Here is a 24,057-nt window from a genome sequence, read left to right as displayed (position 1 = left end):
CGAATTGTTGGTTGTTATTATGGCAGCGAAAGGAAATACGGCTTTATTCACGTGTTGGTATCTTATTTAAAGGATGGACTACCTGGATATTAGGGTGCTTGGTCTTGAACGTCTTTGAAAGTGTGGGCATTTGAAACTGCCTTTTTCAAGGTTTTCCAGACCTTGGAAAAGTCTGGCAAAAATAGCTGTGTGTGTACAAAGCATTTTTAAAATATGCAATATTAAATAATTACATTTTATTTATATAGCACCTTTCACAGATATGGAATCACAAAGTAAAATACTGACGTAAAAACAAAAAGAATACAACAATATCTAAAAAAGAATAAAACAATAAGAACCCTAGTCAAACTTAAAGCCTGATTTAAAAAAAAAAAAAAGGTGCTACTGCTTCAGAGGAGCACCTCGTGTATGGGGTTCTTTTTTGGGACCACAATAACTTTATTCTGCTGACCTCTGACTGCGGTTTGTGGTGTGAACAAAACAATATCACGATATTTAAGTCACAGTATTATTTAACGATGTTGCAAATTTTGGAGTATTTAAAAAAAATCATATTGTGATGTATATATGGGATTAGATTTGTGTCAACATTTATCTAATTCCATAAATATACTCGCACAACAGCTCTCGTGGGAATGAGCACTTGGCACCATCTAGTGGACAGAAACATCTATAGATTTTTTTTAATGCTAATCCACCAAAAGAGTTAAATGTTCATTCGTAACATCACAAAAAAAAAAAATCATTACTTGGTGTCTGAAAACGATATAATTTTACCGCGCAAAATATCGCAATATTTCACTTTTACCCCCCTCGCCTCCAGCAGTCACATGATTTGGTGACTCGGTGTCTGAAGCTAGGAAATAAACATCTCACTTATTCAAAAGGTTTTTGTGGGTTTAAAATGATAAAATAAAGAGAATTTCTGTTATGGATGTGAGTTAAGAGATTGTGGATTCTCTACAAATTAGAGCTGCAACCAACGATTATTTTCATAAATATTAATATTAAATAATTAATATCTGACGATTATTTGTAATTGTTTGGTCCATAAAATGTCAGAAAACGTTAAAACATGTTGATCAGTTGTTGTCAAACTTGGAAAATGATGATGTTCTCAAATGTCTTGTTTTGTGTCCACAAACCAAAATGGTTCACTTTCAATGATTTCTTTGTTTAAAGAAAATATTCACATTTAAGAAGCTGAAACAATCGGAAATCTGGATTTAATCATGAAATAAAGGCTCCAAATGGATTAATCGATTATCAAAATAGTTGACGATTAATTTAGTAATCAATACATCGAGTAATACTACTACATATGCTTTCATTCATTCATGCTTTTATAGTTCTAACCGTGCTCTTGGTTAAACTTGTCTGTGTGAATTTTATGCACTTTTTGTTTTAAAGAAATGTTTTTGCCGGTAAAAAATAATTTACTAAAGAAAGTATACATTCACATATACCGCTGCTCCAGAGATAAATAATAGTAATAATAATAATTCTGTAATTACGAAGATATACTCGCAATAAATAGGCCTCACATGGAAGAGGTTAAGTCATTCCCAAAGTTTAAACAACCTGGCAACATGGACTAAAGAACTATTTGTCAACATATTTATTTAACTAATTGGGAAATAGTTTTGTCAATAATTTCAGGACACATTAATAATAAGTCAAGAAATGACACCAGATGAGTTTGGACATGCTTAAAGTCATTGAAAATAGTCATTTATTTCTCATTCAGCTGTCGTGTGTGTGTGTGTGTGTGCGTGTGTGTGTGTGTGTGTGTGTGTGACGGCAGCAAACAGCACAAACTGTAGCTATAACATGGCCACAAGTCTCCTGAAACAAACACACATTTTGTTGTTTTTTTTTTTTTTTTAAACCAATACATTATTTATTGTTGCTCATATTATTTTTTTCTTTTCGATATAACTCCTATGTTACAGGTACAATGTGCAATGCTGTATAAAAACAAAACATCTCTATTCAAACCCAAAGGATACTTACTGTTGTACTAGTAACCACCACGGAGAAGTGCTCTATTCTTTACCCGGCTACTTCTGCAGTTACATTAAAGGGTAAAAGGTGCAGGTGAGGTTTTTATGAAGCCTGTCAGCGTCGTGAGACACACAACTCATTTTTGTAGAATCCCGCCTATTTGACCCATCGCCACTGATTTTTGGGGAGAACTCTGTGACTGATGCAGGTGCCAGGTTTGAACCAAGACGGCGTATATGTGGAATGACAAAGGCCTTCTCTATAAACACATTCACTGTCCCACAAGTACAAGACGAACAAGAATCCGACTATTTCACACAGTTGCCAGTTTATTAGGTACACCCATCTAACGCAAACGGTCCATTACAACAGTGCTGCGATAAATCGTATGTGAATAGACGGTGTAGTGCCCGGTTTTAAACTTATTCTGGAGGCATGTCTGTGACCGCGTGGCCATTTTAGAGGCTGCTGTTGTGTTGCTTTATTCTGACAGCTCTCGATTCACTTCCACTTAACGATGAATTAAACATGTCTTTATAAATTAAATGAAAATGTTCCACCCCAGGCATGTAGCACCTGGAAAATCGGCAGACATTGTTACGTGGCTACGATCGATGCAGAATCATCCATGTCTGCATCTCTGAAACGTTTATTTTCAACAGTAGAGTGAATAATTTGCAATGCAACACAGCTTAACAGCATAGGTTTTCTAAAATGACCATGCAGTTGAACCAGTAGCAATTTTAGTAAAAATTAAAAGATTATAGCCATTGTGAATGAATACTTTATTGCACTACTGTTGTATCAGACACCCGTGGTTAACAAAACTGGCACCTGAGTGTGTATAAAATGGTAGCGGTACATTTTAGGTCTCCCGTCGTGTTCTTAAAATGGATAGGCTTAATAAAAACCTCATCGTGTCTCATGTATATGTGGAACTCAGTTGTCGGAGGGTAAAAAAAATATCATATCACCTATCAAGAACCCTAATTACGCATCATGATTCATGTCCTGGTGAGGTTTTCATTCCATTTTGACTTTTTTTTTCTTTATTTCTTTCTATTTTTTCATCTTTTTTTTTTTCTTACTTAAGTGCTGACATTTATTATTAACAATAACTCAAAAATAACTCAAGTAATACTTTCAGGATTTTAAAAAAGTGTAAACTTTCACAAAATATAAAACCGACACATTCAAACCATAAATTATAAACATGTAGTCATGCATTTGTTCACAGGGCTGCATATCGTTTAGTCTTACATTTGTTTTGTTTTTATCTTACAAATAAAATAAAGTTAGATATTTCTCATGTGGTATGTAATGAATATTTACATTATTATTCATTAGTATTTGATGCATTAGTGGAGTGGAGTGTCGTGCGGGACGCTCCGAGAGTGAGGGTTAGAGTGTTTAAAGGACAACGAGTGTTGGTATCTTCTTGTGCGTGCGTCTGTGAAAGAGTTTTTGCTGAACTGGAGCAGTGGCTAAGGTTACACCTGGGTAACTATTTCTGCCTATTGAACTTAAATGGTATTTATCTGATGTTAAAGCTGCCAAAAATATTGAATGCCAGGTTATGACAAATGTCCTATGTCGTCTGGTGCAGGTTTGTCAGCCTTATGAGACACCATAAGTCCACTTGTCATAGTCTGAGTGGTGTGGTGGGTGTGATTCCCTCATAACAACAGTAATGTACTGCACTGACAGCTCTGTGTTACGTCTGTGGTGATTGTTCGCTGTAGGGTTTAGCTTGAGGTCTTTGCTCGTGGCCAGTGATCGATCGAGCTATGGTGGTCCTGTATGTGGCACCTGTGGAGACCCCTGATAGGACTGTGATGGCGGTGCCCAGGCTCCAGCACTGGGGGGACGACTGGGCTCTCCACTACCTGACTGGTCAAGCTCAGCGCTGTCGCAGTCAGAGTCGTCGCACAGGGCCCGGCTCTAAACACAGAGAGCAGGATGATCAGGTGAGATGACCAATGATGGACTAAGAGGCCTAAAAGGCAGATTTATTCCCAATAAGATCATTTGCTCTCTCATCATCCTTTCCATAGTGAAATGAGATGAATAAGGTGACTAATTATAATTATTCCTTTGTTATTAGTTTATTATTCTATGCACTCCAGTCATAATTCCTCAGCTCCACTCCCATCACATACCCTGGTATCTGCAGTAGAACAGTATTTCTTCCAAGTACAAGTTTTTTTTTTAAATACCTGGTGTCCTGGTGTTGTCAGACACCAGTGTAGGAAGATGACTGACTGATTTACCTCATTAGGATTCTGTCCTTCGCCCTGCTGAGCTTTGGTCGGGCCCATGGCTCCATCTCTCTCCGACAGGCCGTCGGAGGCCTGCGTGGGATCCGTGTTGTCCGCCGGGATCTCCGACCCCTGAGAGAGGAGGTCGTCGCTGCGATCGTCCAGCCTGTCGTCAGTGTTGGTGCTGACCACGTCAGGAGTGCCACTGTGAGAGTGGTCTGTCGTGTGGCCCTCCTCGCCGTCTGACACTGACAGGTTCTCTGAGCTGAACGTTGACACAGACTGGCACTTGGTGATGCTGGTCGGACGCCTGGAGAGATTAAAAATCGAATGATCGCACGTTTTCCTTTAAATGCACAGAACTGGAGACATGGGCGAGCGATGCAAGTTGGAAATAATTTTAGATCTGTGAGTAAGTTTTCCTTTGGTGACGGACGTGAGGTTACTCACCGTCTCCTTGGTAACTCAACCTCACTGTCAACTTCACCCTCCTCTTCTTCTGACGATACTCCACGCCTCTGTAATCAGAGAAAAACAAGGAAGCTGCGGTGCATAACTGATGCGATTATTCTACCTCTGTTTGGTCTCCATGCGCAGACATGAGGTCATTTGTTTGCTAACATCCTTCATCTGAAAATGGGCGCTGTCAAGCAAAACTATCAGACCTGACTGAGGGAGCATTTGTGTGTATACAGCAGCAGTGCAGGGGCGGGTGGGGACAAGAGGCATTTATCCTGTTAACCTGCTGAACAGCAGAATTCACTTGGGAAACTTTTTCGTGCTTTCAGTCAAACTCCAACCTGTTTGCAGGCGTCTCGCTTTACCAGCACGGTGTCGCTGTTGCTGCAGTCTGTCTTGACTTAAAACACGTCACTTCCTGTGTGCAGTGTTGCCGGGCAACACGCGATCTAAACACTGCTGTACTAACAAACAGAGAGGGTTCTGAAAGGCTGTATCAGCGCTGTGTGAACTCATTGGTTCAGTGGTTTGAATGTAACAGACATTTGTTTATATTTAAATGTTACGTCCTACATTTTGAAGATTGGACACTGACCAGTTTTTGTTAAACCAATGCTGATCTTGAAATGATGCAGTATTCTTTTTTCTTTTTCCCTCTCTCCATCTCATTAAATTTAACAGTTGAATAATAACAAATAATACACACACATTTCTCCAGTCTGCATATTCTTAAACTTTGTCCATTAAAATTTTGTATAAAAGAAATACAGTTACAGTTGACTTAAATTAACTTAAATAAACTTAAAAATGCAAAAATTAATAATAGGTCAGGCCTTCCACCTCTATTTAGAAATACAGCACTGTACCTGTTTGCGTGTGATAGCTGCCCTGTACAGAATGGCTGAAGGTGTAAGGTGCTGAGTTCCAACTCCCCCTGATGCCCCCCGGGGCAACCTCACAGCACCAGCTCCTTCATCTTTGTCCTCTCCATCACCGAGGCGTGGGGATCCCAGAGATCCGCGTCCTGCCGCCGCCCCCCTCCCACATGGCGAGTCTGGGCTGCTTGAGAAGGGGAACGACGCAGCGTCCTCGCTGGGAGTGTCGCTGCGTGGAGGAGTTTCTGTGAAGTCATCGATGCCGGCCGCACCGGCCTCTGACCCGCCTAACCCCGCAGAGGCACTCAGGCTCCCCCCTCTCTCCAGCCCACCGACCGTGGACTCTCCTTTCCCCTGGGCCTCTGCCTCCAGTGTGGTACAGATGAGGTCAGGGCTGGAGGAGGAGAGCTGCCTCTGCTGCTGCTCGTGGCTGAGGCTCCGCAGAGCAGCAGACGGCTCCAGGAGCTGCTTAGAGGTGTTAGTGGTGGAGTAGTTAGCCTGGGCAGTTGAGTCCCTGTTAGGGGAGGACTGATTCGCCTTAAGTCCGGCCAGATCCCCACTGCTGCCCTTCCCAGGCTTGCGATGACGGGTCTTTACCCTCCGAGACCGGTTGGGAGAAGTGGAGCTTCTGTTGGGGCAGGCTGGGATGGTGACTTGCATTACAGAGGAGTCCATTTTTGGAATGATTACCTCAGACTTGAGGATGTCTGGCCTGAAAGAGCAGGAGGGGGTTAGTCCACATCTATAATCCACAAGCCAGTTCACATCACAGTGCAGTGACACCATGGTAACAGCACGGTAAACATTTTATGGTAATGCCTTCATATCTAATGCAATTTCCTGCTTGGCAATAAGGAGATAATGTTAGAGTGATACCACGTTATTTCCAAAATAAAATCTGGGTGATAGAATGGAATAAGAATTACTATCAAGTGAAAATGTTTGTGGATAACATTCATTTTTATCATCCATTAGGTCCCAACCCCTTTGTCCGTGTCATTAACAAGTTATCATCCTGCAATTGTGAATAAAATAAAAATAGTATTAGCATAATGTTACTTCCCTCTAGTTCTACCATATTGTTCGTACTGTAACGTCGTCACCAAAAAGCCTATATATGTATATTCATTTATCTATTTTAGAAACAAACAAAAACAAACAAACAAACAGTGGAATAAGCTGTCACACCTCTTTCCTGAAGGCAGTTTCTGTGGGACGTTTCTCTTCTTGATGAGTTTGTCCATGGAGTTGGAGGAGCTGCTCTGTCTGGAACTGTGGTGCTTGAACAAGCCCGGATACTTCTTATCCAAAGACTGCTCCCTCCTAAACACCGCAAAGTGTGAATGCGAGCGTGACTTATTCATTTTTTGTGTAAGAGTGTCAACATTTTACCCAAACCCTGCGTTCATGGATTTATTTATACCTCTGCAGCTCTTTCTCTTTGAGCTCCAGCTGCAGCATGACAGCGCTCAGCTCCATGTAAAGGTTGTTGGCCCTCTCCAGTTTCCTCTCATAGTGCTCACGGATGTCCAGTGCGTGCCTGCGACAAAAGAGGCCTCTAATGTCACTGTGGGATAATCAAAAATCCTCCACAGCAGACGTGCACACAGTACACTTGATTAATCCATGACGACGGACAAAAAAAGTGACATTGAGAAACATGACAGAGGGAAAGGCCTCAATTTGTACCCAGAACTAACATGAAACGGAGGTTCTATGGATAAAAAGTGCACACCTGAGCTCCTCCCTGCGTCGGTTGATCAGTTCCTCATCGAGTCGGTGGAGACAAGTTCCCTCAGATTTGATCTTCTCAAAGTGCTGCTTCACCTCCTCTCTCCATTCAGCCTGATGACAGCACATTTATATATGAACCACAGTAAATGTTTTCCAGGACTTCACAGGCTTTAACTGGGATCATTTACAACACCATGGCATATTTTTCCTGTTTTATTGTGGAATGTAAATATGCAGGTGTGTCTACTACAGGAAACCCCCTCCGGTGGGATTTATACAGTAAAATATAGTATTTATACAGGAAACATAACGCTAAAGTGAAGCTAATGACATGCCTGCATGTGTTCCAATGAAGTGATTGAGACATAATTATACTGACATTGTCATTGTAGCATTGCTGAAACAACTCATTTAATAGTGGCCTAAGACTTTACTGTAATACACATAATAATTTGCTGGAAAAGTGAATGTACAGTCATATTTTTTACAGTGCAGTCTGTCTGTCTGCAGAGCTGACCTTCAAACTGACTCTTCTATTAACCCTTCGTGCCCAAGCGGCAGGGATCTGCGCCACAGGTGCACCCATGGTCATTTGCAGTGGGAATAATGCACAACTCCTTATATGGACATCCTGGGGGTGTGTGTTTATAGGTCACATATTCAGGCTTTAAAAAAATGTGGGGGGTTTTGTCTTGTGTTATTGAGTTATGATTATATCGTTTTATATCGCATTTTTAGTAGTGATTTAAAGTAGCAATAATTGTGCAGAAGTCACAAAATGTTCTGAGTGAAATTTGAACTGTGACGTATTTCCAAATTTCACAAAGCCACTCCCATTTTAAACATTTATATAGTTGGTGAAATTTATTTTAATCAGATAGCCTAGGCTGTGCTGAAAAAAGAATATAAGACACTCTATATTGCACAACCTCTGTATATACTGTATGTTTTCACATAGTAAAGGGAAAAAGCAGCCAAAATGCTTTGTTTTCTAAGGGTTAATTATGTCTGTTTATTGTACAATCATGCATGGGTGTGTGTGTGTGTGTGAATTTGCGTATGACTGTATATTTGTTGTTGTTTTTTTCTAATCTGGTGCATTGTCACATATTAAGATGGAACTAAGCATACCTGAGACTTGAAGTACGTCTCCTGTGGAGTGGACAGGACGTCAGCTGACGCTATATCCAGATGGAGAAGGATCTGTCGGAAAGACGGCCGATTCCTTGGCTTACAGTTCCTGCGAAAAAAAAAACATGATCCAAGATCAATAACCACAGATGAGCTGTGCTCATTATTTTCCCTTTTTCTTTCAGTCCAACTGTCTATTTCATTCCAGACGTTTGCTCACCAGCACTGTCTGAGGAGGATCTTGAAGCCATCGGGGCAGCTCTCGGGTATGGGCAGTTGAAGACTGTTATTTCCCACACCCCAGATGATGGCAGATGAGTCCACATCTTTGTAAGGGATCTCTCCGGTGAGCATCTCCCACAGCACCACTCCAAAGGACCTTCATTTATTAAGCAATGCAAGATCGAGTTTAAGATGTCTTTAGCGAAAAAGACAGTTTGATTCATTAACACCGGGGATCGCAAACAATCATCAAACTGTCAACGATTGCTAAAACACAACACTCAGTCAAATTCAAATGTGTTTGTAAGCTTGAAAAACACTCAGTGGACACTTCTTTAGGTATTACAGTATATATACCTCTGAAAGTGTGCATTGTGGTCTTACTTTTCTCTTGTGCTGTTTTTCCATATTTCTCTGAAGTGTTTAAAAAGACTAAGAAAAGAAAAGTTCATTTTGGCATCCTACTGGTTTATTTTTTGGGTTTTTCTTTAGTTACTGTTGTATTGCCAATGTCTTTGGCCATTCTCCTCTATCCTCTGGCATCAACAACATTGCTCACTGAATATTTTTTCTTTTTTAAACTCTAGAAGAGGTTGTGCTTGAAAATCCCAGTAGATTAGCAGTTCATAAAATGTTCAGACCAGCAGGTCTGGCAATAATGATCATGCCACATTCAGAAGTCGTTTAAATCGCCTTTTCAGTTAGAACTTCAGCAGGTCGTCTTAACAAAGTCTATTAGCCTATGCTTCGATAGTTGCATTAACAAGAAGTTGAACTGGTGTACCTAATAAAGTGGCCAGTGTTGGTGTCAACATACTTACCAGATGTCCACTTTCTCTGACACTGGCTCATTCCGAATCACTTCAGGAGCCATCCAGGCTACGGTGCCGGCAAAGGACATCTTGGTGCTCTTGTCACTGAGTTCCTTTGAGGTGCCAAAGTCAGAGATCTTTACGAGGTCATCGTGTGTAATTAGCATGCTGCAAACATGAGATTACAGTGAATTTTGATGTGGAAACAATCTACAGTAGACTTCATGTGTATTACCAGGTTGTATCTCTCTTCGGGGGATAGCGGCATCGACTTACTTTGGGGACTTGAGGTCTCTGTGGATGATTTTATGGAGATGAAGGTAGTTCATGCCACCTGCGATGCCCATGGACCAGTCGACCAGGAGGGAAGGGGTGATTTTACGACCTGCCCTCAGCACCTCATACAGTTGGCCTTGGGCACAATATTCCATCAAGATACAATAACAAGGAGCCTGGGTGCACACGCCCCTAGAGGCAAGACAGGTCATTTGGCACAGGTGAGTTATGCATATAATAAATTTGGGATGTTGATGCATGAACCTGTTGGATCAAGTTTCCTTACTTGAAAGTTATGATGTTGGGGTGCTTGAGTTTGCGGAGGTGTTTGATCTCTGTCTCTTTGATGTCCCGAACCTTCTTCACAGCCACATCTTCTCCGTGGAACTTTCCGAGGAAGACGGCCCCCTGCGCCCCGCTGCCCACCCACTGTAGGTCGGAGATTTCCTCAAAAGGAACCTCCCAGGACTCTAAATGCAGACCAACAAACATGATGCTGATGTTAGTAGCGGCTCCTTTTTTGGAGTAATTACTTCATTTATATCCATCACACACTCTGAAGTCTCTAAATGTCAATATGTACTCTTGCCAGTTTGGACAGGGAGCAGTCAGTGTCCCTGCTGAGCAAATGTTAGGCTGTCAGCGCACAACAGCACAACACAAAGCTCCTGCCGTGTTCAAACAAATTGCATATTGACATCTTATTGCGTGCGTCATCATATATTTTTATCCAGGGATACGAGAACAGAAGTGAAGGAAAAACAACAACAACGTTCACTTCTTTCTGCTCGTCACATGTCAGAGTGACACTGCCTGAGTGACTGCAAGAGCATGGTCGCCAAAGAGAGAGACGAGCAGGACAGAATAAAAGAGGCAGGCAAATCAATTCTTCATGTGGGCCACTGAAGTGTTGAAATCTCTGGAGAGCTGCAGTGGAGGCAAATTGACATGATGCTTCCTCATGAGCAGCTGTAAAGAAAAAAAACAACTAACTGTCCCTGAACTGATGGAGCCGTGATCTCAGAGGACATGTTTACTCAAATGTTGTACGTAAGTGCAATTTGAGATATTTGGACATGGATGGTTCCATTCCAAGGTGATTATTTGTTTTTTTTTTTACTTTTCACTGCAATTTTCTGTAGAAACTTTTTGCATGTAATTTAACAATGAAAATGCATGGCCTACCTAAAAAAATACCATGTTTTGAGGTTGTGTGTCATCAACCAAGTCGCCAACAACTTTATGTGTATAGCCCAAGTTCACAAATCACAGGTCTCATAGTTTTCATTGTTTTGTGCTGCTGTGGACCCTTGTTACTTCTGAAATGCGTATAAGCTCTAGCACAGTGGTTTTTTTATACCAAGTACCACCTGAGAAAATATTGAGCTCTCAAAGTATAACACCATTATCGCCAATGTTGAAATACAGCGTAAATAGCGAGCAAGGTCTTTTGTCATCATCCTCTTCTTCCTCACATACACTTCACACACTGGGAATGAGATAAAATCATGTTTGTTATTTGTTTCATTTTCTGCACACTCTGGTCAAAATTCCTCAGCTCCACTCCCATCACATACCCTGGTATAATACAGCAGACCAGTATTTCTGATTTTCCTCCGAGTACCACCAGAGGAAGCTCAAGTACCACTGGTGGTACACATACTGTGCGACAGTTTGAGAACCAAGACTCTAGCAAACGCATGACAATTAATGGTTCTACCATCAAAACGGCCCAAGGCTTTCAACTGTTCAATGCCAAAATATGTTAAAACATGTAATATTCTTACACAAACGCAAACTTTAGAGAACATTCATTCTCCACTGCGGCCATGCTCCCTCCAGAGAAAACTTTGAGAAACTTTCTTTTGAAACATGTTGTTTTGAAGGCTCACATTTGTGCCGTGCCCTGTTTTCAGAGGCTCTATTCAATCTGGGTCAGCAATTCATATTTATTTTCTTAGAACACTAGCTCAGTGAAAAGCTTAAAAAAATGTCAGACTGACTGACATGCAACTGGAGTTATTCTCTCAAGAAAAGTATCATTAAACTTTGGATTAAGGGGGGAAAATAAATCTTTATTATCGATATTATCAAATTGCGATAAATCAGAAATGCAAAACAACTAATAATTGTGACAAAAGTGTATTCTCCCAGCGTTAACGTAAAGTATCTAGAGCTCAAACAGCTACAAATGTTACCTCTGCACTGATACATCACCAACAGTCAAAGGACTTAGCGTATATTTGTTGTCAGGTATATTTAGATAGTTGCACTGGTTGTTTTATTTGAGTAAAGGATGCGACTATTTCTTTTATCACTTAATCCCCAAGCTCTGATTTCCACTTTTTATGATGCATTGCCATGGTTATGAAGGATGTCAAAGACTAGTCTGACTTTGCTTGGTTCTGAAATATTTAAAAGGACTGTACATTTTCTGTTCACTTACCTTCTTGGCTATGCTTGTGTTCAGTGGAGTAGGCTTTTCCAATCATGGTCCAGACTGGTTTTAGGCAGCCAAAGAGTCCTTCCAAAAACCCTCCACTTCCCGACTGCAGCCGGATGTTCTCCGACTGGCTGCGGACGGCACCAGCCTCTGGACTGTGCCCTGCCTCGGCCCCACCGCCACACTGGCAGACCTCATGTTCATGCAGTTTTAGCACGCTGTTGTCAAAGTGGGCTGAGGGTCCATCACTGGGGGTGGGGCTGCTTCCACCAGGCGCCCCCGGTCCGCCAGTGTCGATGGACAGCACGTTACGGAGGACACACTGTGTGGGGGTCAGGTCCGTTTCCGGGGTGCAGGCGGGAGTGTCTCCATCCAGTCTTCGATAGGGGGGCTCTGAGATGGGGGTGCTGAAGCCTGACAGGGAGGGGGAAGGGGCACGGGGCTCATGGATACAGGTCCCACTCATCAGGGGTTTCCCCAACACGGCAGGTTAGGGTGGATGAAGGATGGAGAGATGATAAGTAAACCTGCAGGAGAACAAGTGCATTAGAATGATTTGCAATCGTCATTATGACCCTATTTCATCACAGTGTGTGCTTTGTTTTCAAAATAAAAACAAGTCTCGACTCATTTCAGCACAGAACAGCTCCATTTCACTCAAGGAGCTATCCAGTGCTGAAATGAATGCCATACATTTACAGTTAGACTCAGTTCACATTATGAGGCTGTAAAACGTTTTAATGTTGATGTGACTTTGATTTCTGAGTGGTGTCAAAAGCCCAAGGTTTACTTCTTGTTACTGGTTTTGATCATTTAATTCTAATACTGTGTGAAAACTGTGGAAGGTTCCATGTTGTTCCACCGTGGAGGATCCTTGTGACAAAATCTAGTTTCAATACTTTTATTTTCCTCAACAAATCACATTTTAATTCTTAGAATAACTCTCAGTTGTCCGTGTGCACATTTATTTATTTATGTATTTATTTTTTTATTTTAAAAAAAAAACATTTATTTGCTGGAGTTGCTCCTCCTGTTCACACTGGCAGAACAGACAACTGTCGTCTGTGGCTGTTTTTGTCGCCACCAAGCCATCACCATCATTACTGATAATCAGGGAATGAAAGAAACTTTGTTATTGTTTTGTTTTTTATCATTTAGGAAGAAAAAAGAGCAAACAATCACTTTGTTTCACATCAATCTGTAGAAGGACAGAAGACCTGCCCTGTGATCCAGATAAACTCTTACTCTGAAGACTTTAACATCTGAGACATCTAGTGTCATTTGTCCACGTCTCGGTCAGGATGTCCTGCAGTAGAGCTCTGAGCTTTGCCACAGCCGCTGTCACGTCCTCAAAGTGTCTCAGAGGATGGACCTTGATGCAGGACGAGTGTCTAGATGGACTCAGCGCTGACAGAAACCAGCTGTGATCGGGTGTGAGTGAGTGAGAGCTGCTTCAGTTCAGCTTCTCTCCTCTTCAGCTCAGTGAGCTCTTGCTGACACGTCTTCTCAATGTCTCTGTTCGACTCACTTCAGTTTCCTGCTGGGATCTGATCTGCTGCTTCACATCAGCGCTTCTTTTTTGCAGAGATGCATCATCTCAGTGAAGATCTTGTGAATGTCTTCCACTGCTTTATCAGCAGAGAGAGCGAGAGTCTTCCTCTCCTGTTGAAGCACCTTCACACCTTTGTATCTGTCCTGGACTCTCAGCTGGATTTCTTTTCGACTCAGATCCAGCGCTCTCTGCTTCTGCTTCCCCTTTCTGCTGCAGCTGAGACTGTGTTGTGGTCATCGTGACAAGGGCAGATGTTCTCCTGGAGGTTCTTAGAGGGCTCCATCAGCTTGTGTTTCTTTAATGGATGTGATTGATTATGAAGCTGGAGGCTTTCCTCACAGTAAAATACCAAATACAGAACTTGAGAGCTTTCCGTTTCCTGCCAGTGCAGACATCACAGAGCACATCTTCAGCTCCTCCACTAATTCTGCTAATTCTTTCTTCAGTTTAGGCCTCGGCATGAAGGCCTCTCTACACTGAGGGCAGCTGTAGCTCCTCTTGTCATCCTGTGTGTCCCAGTGGTTTTTAATACTGTTCATACAGAAGTGGTGTCCACAGAGTCACCGGATCCTCCAGTGGCTCCAAACAGATGGAACAAGAGAAGGTTTCTCTCTGCAGCTGAACTCCTCTCTGCGCCATTTCACCTTTCAGTCACAAGTGACCATCTTCAAGTGGAAGTGGTTTGAGTTCTGTTGTAAATGTCCTCACTGTGGGACTGATAAAGGATCACCTTATCATATCTTCCTCAGACCACTCCCACTCTGGGTTCAGTGACCTCTTAGTGACGCTTCCTAAAACTGCTGCTGTCAGCTCGACGTTGTCTTTTACTGTGGTGGATTAAAGAAAAACTTATAGAGACTTATACAAGATCTGACTAATAGAAAGTCTCTCTGCTGACCAGTCTTAGTTTATTTACCTTATGGAATTTCAGATTTACAACAAAGGAGTGTGAAGTAACTTTCAGAACAAATCCTATCTCATAAAAACTTATAATGCAACATTACATTTTGGGTGAAGCTATAGAGTTCAACCAAACAAACAAAGGAGGACAGCACTCATGTGAACTGTCAAATCTGACCTAGATTGAAATCAGCATTGAATCAAGATTAATCGAGTGATCAAGCGAGTGATGTGAACATCGCCGTGGTGTCTCTTTTTGGTCTTTCTAAGAACACCACGACAGTGGAGTCCTGCTGTGAGTTGGGCTTTCAGACAGTTCTCCACTTTAACCACTCAGCTGCTCCATTTCCACAAGTACAGGAAAAAAATGTTGTCTGAATCATGCATAGCTCAGTGTCTATGAATGGAAAAAAAACAGCCAACCCGGTAGAGCCATCACATAGAGTTTTTCAGATTGTCTTTATGAATGAATGAATGAATGGATGGATGGATGAATGAAGCAGAGGTGTTTGTAAAATCCAGACTGTCACCTGTTCTTCAGCTGAGCATCAGTGACTGACAGAATCAGAATTAAGCGGAGAGCAGAGGCTGCTTGGAAGAATGTGATGAATTGCATAACCACATTGTTATGGATGTGTAGGTATATAGGCAGAAAGTGGGTGGGTGGGGGAGAGAGAGGGGGGAGATGATGGTGGTATAGAGAGAGAGCGAGAGAGCACACATGTTCCCACTTCACACACATATCTGACACCAGCTCAGTTGTGTTATATCTGCCGCACCGTTGCACGAGAACAGCGAAAGTAGAGCGTGAAAAAACGGGCAATAAACAACCACCGGGCCTGTGCGTGGAGGCAGCGCGCGCGCACACAAATGCACACACACACACACACATGCACACACATGCACACACTCAGGAAGATCAATCTTTAAATAACCGAGGATGTGATGATGATGATGGTGATGATGACACTCAGCAGCATCTCAGGCGACGTGCATGAATTGCGAGCCCCACTACATGGTCCACGCCAAGTGAAAACTGCCGCAGCGCATTCACATGTACCTAATAATAGCGGCACATATGTTTCATAACGTGGGCTTTTTTTATGTTGTCGCTGCACAAGTATGATTTCTCGAGCGTCCGTCGACGGTGACTCGTTTCTTGGCAGCACCGCTCCATTGGTGCAGTGCGTGGAGCGGCGTGGATGCAACCGCACCAAGCAACGGCATCACGGGGCTTTTTCACACCTGATCGTCCCTGCCTGTGCGATCACGCATTTCTCATTCAATCGCCACGCAAGTGGCCACGGTGACATTCCCATACCTTTCTGCCTGGATGGTGATAATGATGCCGCGTTGTCAAGTGAGGGGTGGGCTACTCTGCTCTCTGTTTGTCCGTGATAATGACACATTCGTTGTTCCGTCTTCCCTCCGTGTTGCCTTCCTGTGTGTCGAGTTCTTCTCATCCACGAGTTCCACGTTACTGGGATGGATCCCAGCGGCCGAATTCGTCTTATCAATAACCGGGCACCCATGCAACGTGAGGCGCGCTGGGGTTTTGGGGGTGGGGGCTGTCTCTTTCCCAGTGCTGAATTGACGTCACGGAAATGCGAGTAGCGCCGCGTGGGGGCGCTGGCATCAACCTCTCCAAAGACAGGGACACACAAAGACAAATAGGTTATCACTTTTCCATCAGCACATTAATTATCTCCTTCTTATTATAGCATAGTTTAGTAAGCACGTGCTTATAAAACAACAACATACAGAGTATGTATATATACACACATAGCTGAATAGCTGAAACAATAAATCGATTACTAAATCAATCGACAACTATTTTGATAATCGATTAATTGATTAAAAAATTTTTTCATGATTAAAACAAGATTTCCGTATATATATGTAATCATTGTCTCTAATTCACCAGTGATGAGCAAACATTTTTTAAGATTCCTGATCTGAGTGGTATTATCTTTAGTTTTAAACCTTTCATTTCATTTTTTTTAGTAATAATGCTGACTTAAAATTACCCTAGATCACTTGCAATTAAACGTGGGGTGCATATGAAGAGGATGGTAGTAAAGGCATCTACATGATGCACAATCCTGAGTTCCAATAATAATATAAATACATTTAAATCATGTATTAAACGTGGATTAAAAAGTTATAGATTTGTCTAAACTGCTCATAAAATTTTTAGTTCACAATATCATTCGCATCATAATAAAACACTAGTAAACACTACACTACTAATTTGGACAACATTATTATTGTGATTTTGTAAGTTACACACTATCAATAAAGTTTAATACACACACACATTAAAATTCGCGAACGGTTTGTCCCTCCGGCTTGCCGTAGCTCACACGGCGGGACAGGCTTGATGCTAGTAACTCAAAGTGCCACAACAGTGTGGCGTTATCTTTGACTGGTTTGGGAGAACCAAATATTTCTCAGCTCACAGGACACATTACAAGGCAACGTAAGTGGTGAATGCTTTAACAACAACGAAAATGAGTGACATTACAGTGACATTACAGTGGTTAACTAGAGGTAGCGAGCATTAAACCGGATAAGTGTGGCTAGCTAGCTCGCTAAGCAGTTGTAAACAGAGTGTAACACTACAGTACATGCAGCTGGTTGTGTGTAAATATGACACGAGTGTTTAGCAGACTGGTCCATGATGTGTTTCCAGGCTCCAGTGTTGGAGTTTTCTCCGTGTTTAAGATGTGCTCTCTGGCGCTTTTCCCTCCGCCGCTGCCCTACGGACAGAGCACGCTGTGCGAGTCCAACAACGAGCTGCTGTCCGGAACCAACGTCGAAGACGGACAAAACCAGGTCTGCTACACAACTGCTGTGCTGAGTGTCCATAAACGTGGCTGTGTATTAGAATCTAGGTGTTAGCGGCTCAACGTACTCTACTGGCCGATTAATTAGGTACACGGGACGCATAATAAAGTGTCAGATGTGGTAATCTGCAAACCTGGGTTGCAGTGAGTTATTACTGTTGCAGGGCTGAACAAGTCATCTATATTGTATTAATATGGCCTACTGCAATTTTCAAATAGCAGGAGGCGCAATTTGTTTAAGCCAAAATGTGTCACTCAGATGACCATTATAGATAAAGTATTGTCCTGACCTATACATATCATATTCTACATACTGAAGAAAACATCTTTGTTTCTCACAGATTTGCAATAATATCACACAGTTATCGTTTTAAGTATGTGATTCAAATGAATATGAGAACGTATATGTAAGAATTGCCATTCCCTCTCATATTGCAATTTTAGTCAAAATAGACATTTATTAAAAATCATTCAGCCCTATTTCTAACCAGTCTGGCCATTCTCCTCTGACCTCTGGTATCAACAAGGCATTTTTGCTTGAAGAACTGTCACTCACTAAGGAATGAGCTGATAGAATGCTGGTATTGGTGATCAGGTATCTGAAAAGAACATTCAGTTCAAACACTTTAAATGTCACTTAAATTGTTAAATGGTTCATTGAGCACAGGCTTTATAAGAGACATGCACCACAACCATCTTGTGAGAATGTGGGAATGGGAAATTACAGTGCTGGTTATTTTGTGCTATTTTCAAACATTGAGTGTGTGAGTATATGTGCTTATTCATTCTGTTTTGAGGGAGATAAGGTCATCCCCACGTTGTTGTGTTTCCTGCAGGAGTCCAGTCCTCTGAGTCTGTATTTCCCCCGGGAGTCTCTGAAGCTCCACAGTCGCACGGAAAGCAGCAGCAAGGCAGCATTTCTGGATCACTCTGAGACACTGTGGATGAGGAGTGCAGCAGCATGGTAGGACAAACACATACAAACAGGCAGCTATACCTCAGGACATAGCTTTGAGTTACACTCATTTGAACAGCATGAACAAAGTGTAATCCCTAACCTTGACCATAACCTGCAGGGTGTTTGATCCCTCATCTGTTTCTGTGTATTAACTAAGAAGAAACAGAAGATGATATGCTTGCAAGACATCATGCCACACTGTGCTGCTATATAAATTATGAATCCCAAATCTGTTAGAGTCAAATGTAATTCATGCAGCTTCTCTCTCTGTACCAGGAGGGATGGTGGTTTGACAGGTTTACTGACTGAAATTACCAATTCATATACAGAGGGTATGTGAGACACTGATAACTTTACTTTTTCATATACATCATCCACTATGCTGCTAATACAATAACCTTCCTGCATATTTCTTTCTTGCAGTGCCTAAATGGCTGTCAATGAGTTCTGGTTGCACCCTGGCGTTACTGCGATCAGTCTCCTCTCTTCACGGTTCCTTGTTTCCTCATCTCACAGTAAGTGCTATCTGTTGGCCACAGTAAGTACTATCTGTGTTTCTCACAACAATATCTGGTCTTTAGATACAACGACGAGAGCAACGCACTTGATAATTGTTTGTTTGTTGTGTTTGTTGCATTGAATTGCGTTTGTCATTTTTACCTTAGTTGAGCAGTGAGGACATGATAGCCGAGTTTTCGCAAGTGCTGGACTGGTAAGTGAAGACGCTGCTGATGCACAGAAAACATATTGCATACCTTCCCACATTTAATCAAGTAAATACCTTTTATGAAAGCGTATCAAGTGTTTGGCAGTTTCAGATTCTGAAATGTGACAATTTGCTTGATCTCAATTGACAATAATATGTAACATTTCTGCATTGAAATATCTGAAAATGACGAGACTAATGTTCCACTATGTGTATGTGTGTGTTTGTACACATATATGTATATATATACATATATATGTATACATATATACGTATGTATATGTATATATATTAGTGCTGTCAGCGTTAATGAGTTAATTTTGGTGTTTAATTTAAAAAATTAATTAATCGCAATAAATTACAGAAAATAATTTATTAATTTTTTTTAATCGATTGCCAGCCCTAACATATGTGTATATATATATGTATATATATATTTCACAATGAAAGCCTTGTTGAAATGAAAACAAGGCAGAAACAAGCTGTAATGAGGTGTCTAGTCATGTTCTTTACTAGCGAGTGGAGAAAGAATGAGGTAGCAGCAGTTGATTGGTCAGTGTCTTTTAATCAGGAAGTAGGCCTTAGCTCATGATCCCAAGCTGCTGTCTTTTTGTATGTTTTGATTGAGAAAGAAATGTTTCACTGCAGAAATGACATACTGTGTGTTTTAAGTTGAATATCTTGGCAATACTTTTTTCTTTCTTGAACAATGTTTATCTGGTTACTGGTTATTTACGTGGTTATTTGTGAAACTGAAGTAACTGACAAAATGCAAACAATACAGAGTTATTAGTCAACAACCTTTCTGTCCTTTGTCTCTATGTCCAGGTCTGACTGTGTGGTGAGAGCCTTTGCCTGGCATCCTCATGCAGATAAATTTGCTTTAGCCCTGCTGGACGACTCCATTAAGATCTACAACCCCAAAAGGTGACAACTATTTTCTGAAGAGCTGTGAAGGCTGTATTTTTTAGTTATCCTTGAACTTTGACACACACTATTGCATAAAAACATGTTGGTTATAGCACTGCAGGCATTGACTTTTCCTCTATTGTTCTCTGTCAGTGCCACAACTCCTACACTTAAGCACCGTCTTCAGAGAAGTGTGGCAGCAGTGCAGTGGAAGCCGCTGTGTGCATCTGCTTTGGCTGTCGCTTGTCAAAACTGTTTACTAGTCTGGCATGTGGACCCTTGCTCACTGTCAACCAGGTATGTAAATTGTGGAGAATTGTGCTGTATACAGTGTGGTATTAAAGAATCACAGTTGTGCACAGCTGCCATTTTCTGTGCTGACTCATGGTTCTACTTCCTTTTGCCCATTCAGACCTTCATCTGGTTGTGCTCAAGTTTTATCTCATCCCGGTCACTCCCCAGTCACTTCCATTGCCTGGTCTCCAAGTGGGTCTCTTCTTGTGTCAGCCTCACCCGTGGACACTGCAGTAATGGTACAAAGCTACCGTTTCATCTTTCAATTAAGTTCATAATCAAAAATGCCTTAGACTGTGTGTTGTATTGTAATATCCATGTATGTTTCAGATTTGGGACGTGGCTGCAGAAAGCTGTGTGCCACTTCAGCGAGTTGGAGGAGGCGGGGTCACCTTCCTGTCCTGGTCCCCTGACGGCAGCCATGTTCTGGCTTCTACTCCGTCTGCCCTGTTCAGGTAAGAAACTGAATCTTTTTTTTTCTATAGCTACTGTATTTTATTCCCTCTTTCCTCGTGAAGCTGCATTAGCACATTTCAAGTTAAGATTGACAGAGAATATATGCTCAGTATTTTATCCTTTATACTCTGTATGGATAATGGCCACTTTTTGTTTTATAATAGAGACCAACTCAGCTTTCATGCATATTTATGAACATGTGAGGGGTTAGTAGTTTGGTCTTTAAAGGTTGTTTGGAGTTTCAAGTGTGTGTAAAGCATCTATTCTGACTTTGTCACCCCAATGAACACACACAGTGCAGCTTTTTGTCTTAGTACTCTGCATTGAATTTTATTCATTTGGACAGCCTAAACATAGCGTTATCTTAACCATAAGTAGTTAATGCCTAACCCTAGCCTTAACCTAACCACAATTTAAATCTTAGCCCTAAACTTAATCTGCTATTCATAAATGAGGTTCTGTCTTATTAGGACCAGGTTTTGGTCTCCATGAGGACTACTGGTCCTGACAAGGTCAGTGTAGAGAAGTGACGTTTGCATCCACTTGGTTTAACTACATACTGTACACAAAGTCTGGTTTTCTTTTCATTCAGCTTCCACACTTTATTTACTCATCTTTAGGAATTTTAAAGAAAGTGGCAGTACTTTTTTGTGGTTTTGCAACGAGTCCCATAAGACACATTTTCGGGGAAAATACATCTCAGAAGACTGTAGATGGAGTTTTTACAAATACAAATACATGAGTAAAGTTTCTTTCTCCAGGGTTTGGGAGACCAGGATGTGGACCTGCGAGCGATGGCCATGTGTGAAAGGTCGCTGCCAGGTGATGACTTGTCACCAGCAAATAATTCTGTGTCTTAATATATTTTAACATAACAGTGATCATTTAGCTTATGTATTTGTTATGGGTAGTCTGGCTGTTGGAGTCCAGATGGGAGTCGACTTCTCTTCACCGTGCAGGGGGAGACGGTCATATACGCTCTGACGTTCACTGACACACCAGGTTCTCATTCTTTGTATTAAATTAGCAGGCATCCTCAAGAACACGCACCTCTTTTTTTGGTAACTGATTTTACAGCTTCAATTGTGTTATCATTATTATTCAGCAGGCATTCCTTCAAGCACATCTAAAGGGCCACAGGCAGCATCTGTGGTGGCTGACCTATCAGAGACAACCTTTACCACAGCAGATGGTGACATCATGTAAGCTCTTAAACTTAAATCAAGTAATTTTACACCGTGGGTTGCTGGTTATTAAAAAGGAAATGATTGCAATATATGTTGATATAAATATCTGTTTTTTTATTTGTTTTGGTAAGTTACGTGTCATTCATGTATGTCTAATTTTTCTGTCAGTGTCGGTGGAGAGATCCAGTCTTTGGTCTGGGATCCGAGAGGAGAGAGGCTTGCTGTGCTTCTTAAAGGTTTTAATAGCATTTGTTATGATCACCTAAATGATCCCAATCAGTGTTTGCCTGGAGTTTTGAGCAGTGTTGGTTTTTAAAACTCATCTCAGTCCTTATTTTGTCTGTTTTTATCAGGCGATTCACAGTCAACAGACCGGCCTGCAATCATAGCAGTGTTCAAGACAAGAACCAGCCCCATTTTTGAACTTTTGCCATGGTGTGTACATTTGCGAGGGGTTATTGTACATTTCATATTTTTGTAGCTTCATTAAAACTGCACATTATTTGATTGCATGTAATAAATATATCTCTTTTCTGTGTGTAGTGGTTTTGTTCAAGGGGAGCCTGATGCTGAGCCGAGACTGATGCAGTTCCACCCCAATTTTCAGCATGGTGCTTTGCTCACTGTGGTTAGTGTTTTCTTAAATTTCCCTTATTAGTTTTCTCTTATAATTGTATGTAATAAATTGTGTGGTTTTAACCTTTAACAAGAAAGCGTTAACTTTTCATACCTAATCCATGTGGCTCGGTTAAATTGAACTCTGGTGCATTTACCTGATTGAGCTGGTCAACCTGGTGGGGATTTAAGGACTGAACCAACACTGCTTGAAAATAGGTTCTTTGTCCAGTTCCAGGTCGTCTCTGGTTGTTTATTTGTGTTTGAAAGCAAAATAGCAAACTACAGAAATTTGTGAAAACAAACAAAAACATGTATTGTAATTGGACCGTAAGTACTTTCAAAGTGAAACTACTCATAAATCTATCTGTTTGTTGAGAATGAAGCAGTCGAATTACAGATTTCTGTCTTAATTGTGCTGTTTGTCTTGGTTGCATTGATAACACGATTAGCTTTAGCATTAACTGTTGCAATACTAATAATGTGAAATTTTAGTGAATACTTTGAAGCCATAGTTTGTCAATCATAACTTTGTATTTCGGCCTGTATGACAGTGAAACAACAAAGGTCTTAAAATATCTGGGATTGAACCTCTGTTTCCTGCCTCACCCACAGTAATATTTCTCTCTCTGTTCTCAGTGCTGGTCCACTGGAAGAATTACCCATGTGCCTTTTTACTTCCTGAGTGCTGGAGTCCCTCATTTTGGACTGAGTGGCAGTCCATTGCTGCCACGCCCACAGGATGGGCCTTCTGTCTTGGCTGGTCAATCGCTGTTTTCGGAGTTACTCTCTTGACCAACCGTCACTCTCCATCACACACTCACTTGAGTTACTTTTGTAATCATGGATTGTCAATAAATGTCTACAAATTCTTGCTACTCTGTTGGTGTGGTACTTAAAGAACAACAACAAACATTTGAAGCAAAAAGATGTGATTGTCAGATAATGATGCAATGTGTTTATGTTCAGAGCCTTAAATATTTGCACTCATATTTGCAGTAAGTGAGTAGATTTGTTTCAAAATATGAAACATGGTCTTTGTGGTCATGTTAGCATCTCTTTGTAGTCTCTGTGTTTCTTTCAGTGTTTCCCTGAGCCCTTACCGCCCTGACCCTGGGAGGTCTCTTCTGTAATCCAGCAGTGGATCAATCTACAGGCTGTGAGTGACATCAATGCTGCAGGTACAGGTTTGCAGGCCTTCTTCTTTCATAGTAGATGTCTTTTTAATAAAAATTTTTCCGGTGCATATAGAATGAAGAATTATTGAAGGTGTCTTTCTGTTCTCTCACTGTCCACAAATTGTTTTTCTGACACATCTTCATACAGATTTCCCCATTCAAATGTGATCTAATGTTTTCTTTTTAAGTGCAATAGATTTTTGAAGCCTCAAACTATTTTGACATTTTGTTTTTTGTTA

At 41.3% G+C, this 24,057-nt stretch overlaps 2 protein-coding genes across 3 annotated transcripts; one reads left to right on the top strand and one right to left on the bottom strand.

The window, feature by feature from the left end:
* Positions 1-3,122: 3,122 nt before the first annotated feature.
* On the bottom strand, positions 3,123-16,220 carry map3k12 (mitogen-activated protein kinase kinase kinase 12). The gene is made up of 14 exons (XM_044038187.1): positions 15,991-16,220; positions 12,221-12,744; positions 10,061-10,244; positions 9,775-9,966; positions 9,508-9,666; positions 8,685-8,843; positions 8,465-8,573; positions 7,335-7,444; positions 7,023-7,139; positions 6,788-6,922; positions 5,591-6,311; positions 4,716-4,783; positions 4,278-4,575; positions 3,123-3,948 (listed from the first exon to the last, which is right to left on the bottom strand). The coding sequence occupies exons 2-14, from the start codon at positions 12,681-12,683 to the stop codon at positions 3,793-3,795; spliced, it is 2,871 nt and encodes a 956-aa protein (XP_043894122.1). The 5' UTR covers positions 12,684-12,744; positions 15,991-16,220; the 3' UTR covers positions 3,123-3,792.
* Positions 16,221-17,028: 808 nt separating this feature from the next.
* Positions 17,029-23,518, top strand: aaas (achalasia, adrenocortical insufficiency, alacrimia). 2 transcript variants are annotated; one of them, XM_044037275.1, is made up of 17 exons: positions 17,029-17,148; positions 17,362-17,504; positions 18,352-18,479; positions 18,750-18,805; positions 18,897-18,988; positions 19,139-19,185; positions 20,008-20,106; positions 20,242-20,385; positions 20,501-20,621; positions 20,713-20,837; positions 21,600-21,660; positions 21,750-21,840; positions 21,947-22,040; positions 22,194-22,261; positions 22,379-22,460; positions 22,569-22,653; positions 23,280-23,518. In XM_044037275.1, exons 2-17 carry the CDS (start codon positions 17,394-17,396, stop codon positions 23,433-23,435), a joined length of 1,560 nt encoding a protein of 519 aa, XP_043893210.1. In that variant the 5' UTR covers positions 17,029-17,148; positions 17,362-17,393; the 3' UTR covers positions 23,436-23,518. The 2 variants fall into 2 exon arrangements, with proteins under 2 accessions (XP_043893210.1, XP_043893209.1); XM_044037274.1 differs by having other exon boundaries at positions 21,944-22,040.
* The last annotated feature ends 539 nt before the right edge of the window (positions 23,519-24,057 follow it).

This window comes from Solea senegalensis, linkage group LG11, assembly GCF_019176455.1.
Source record: "Solea senegalensis isolate Sse05_10M linkage group LG11, IFAPA_SoseM_1, whole genome shotgun sequence".
In the NCBI taxonomy this organism is placed as follows: Eukaryota; Metazoa; Chordata; class Actinopteri; order Pleuronectiformes; family Soleidae; genus Solea; species Solea senegalensis.
Note: the sequence above shows the minus strand (reverse complement) of the source record. Positions and strands in the feature narration are given on the sequence as shown.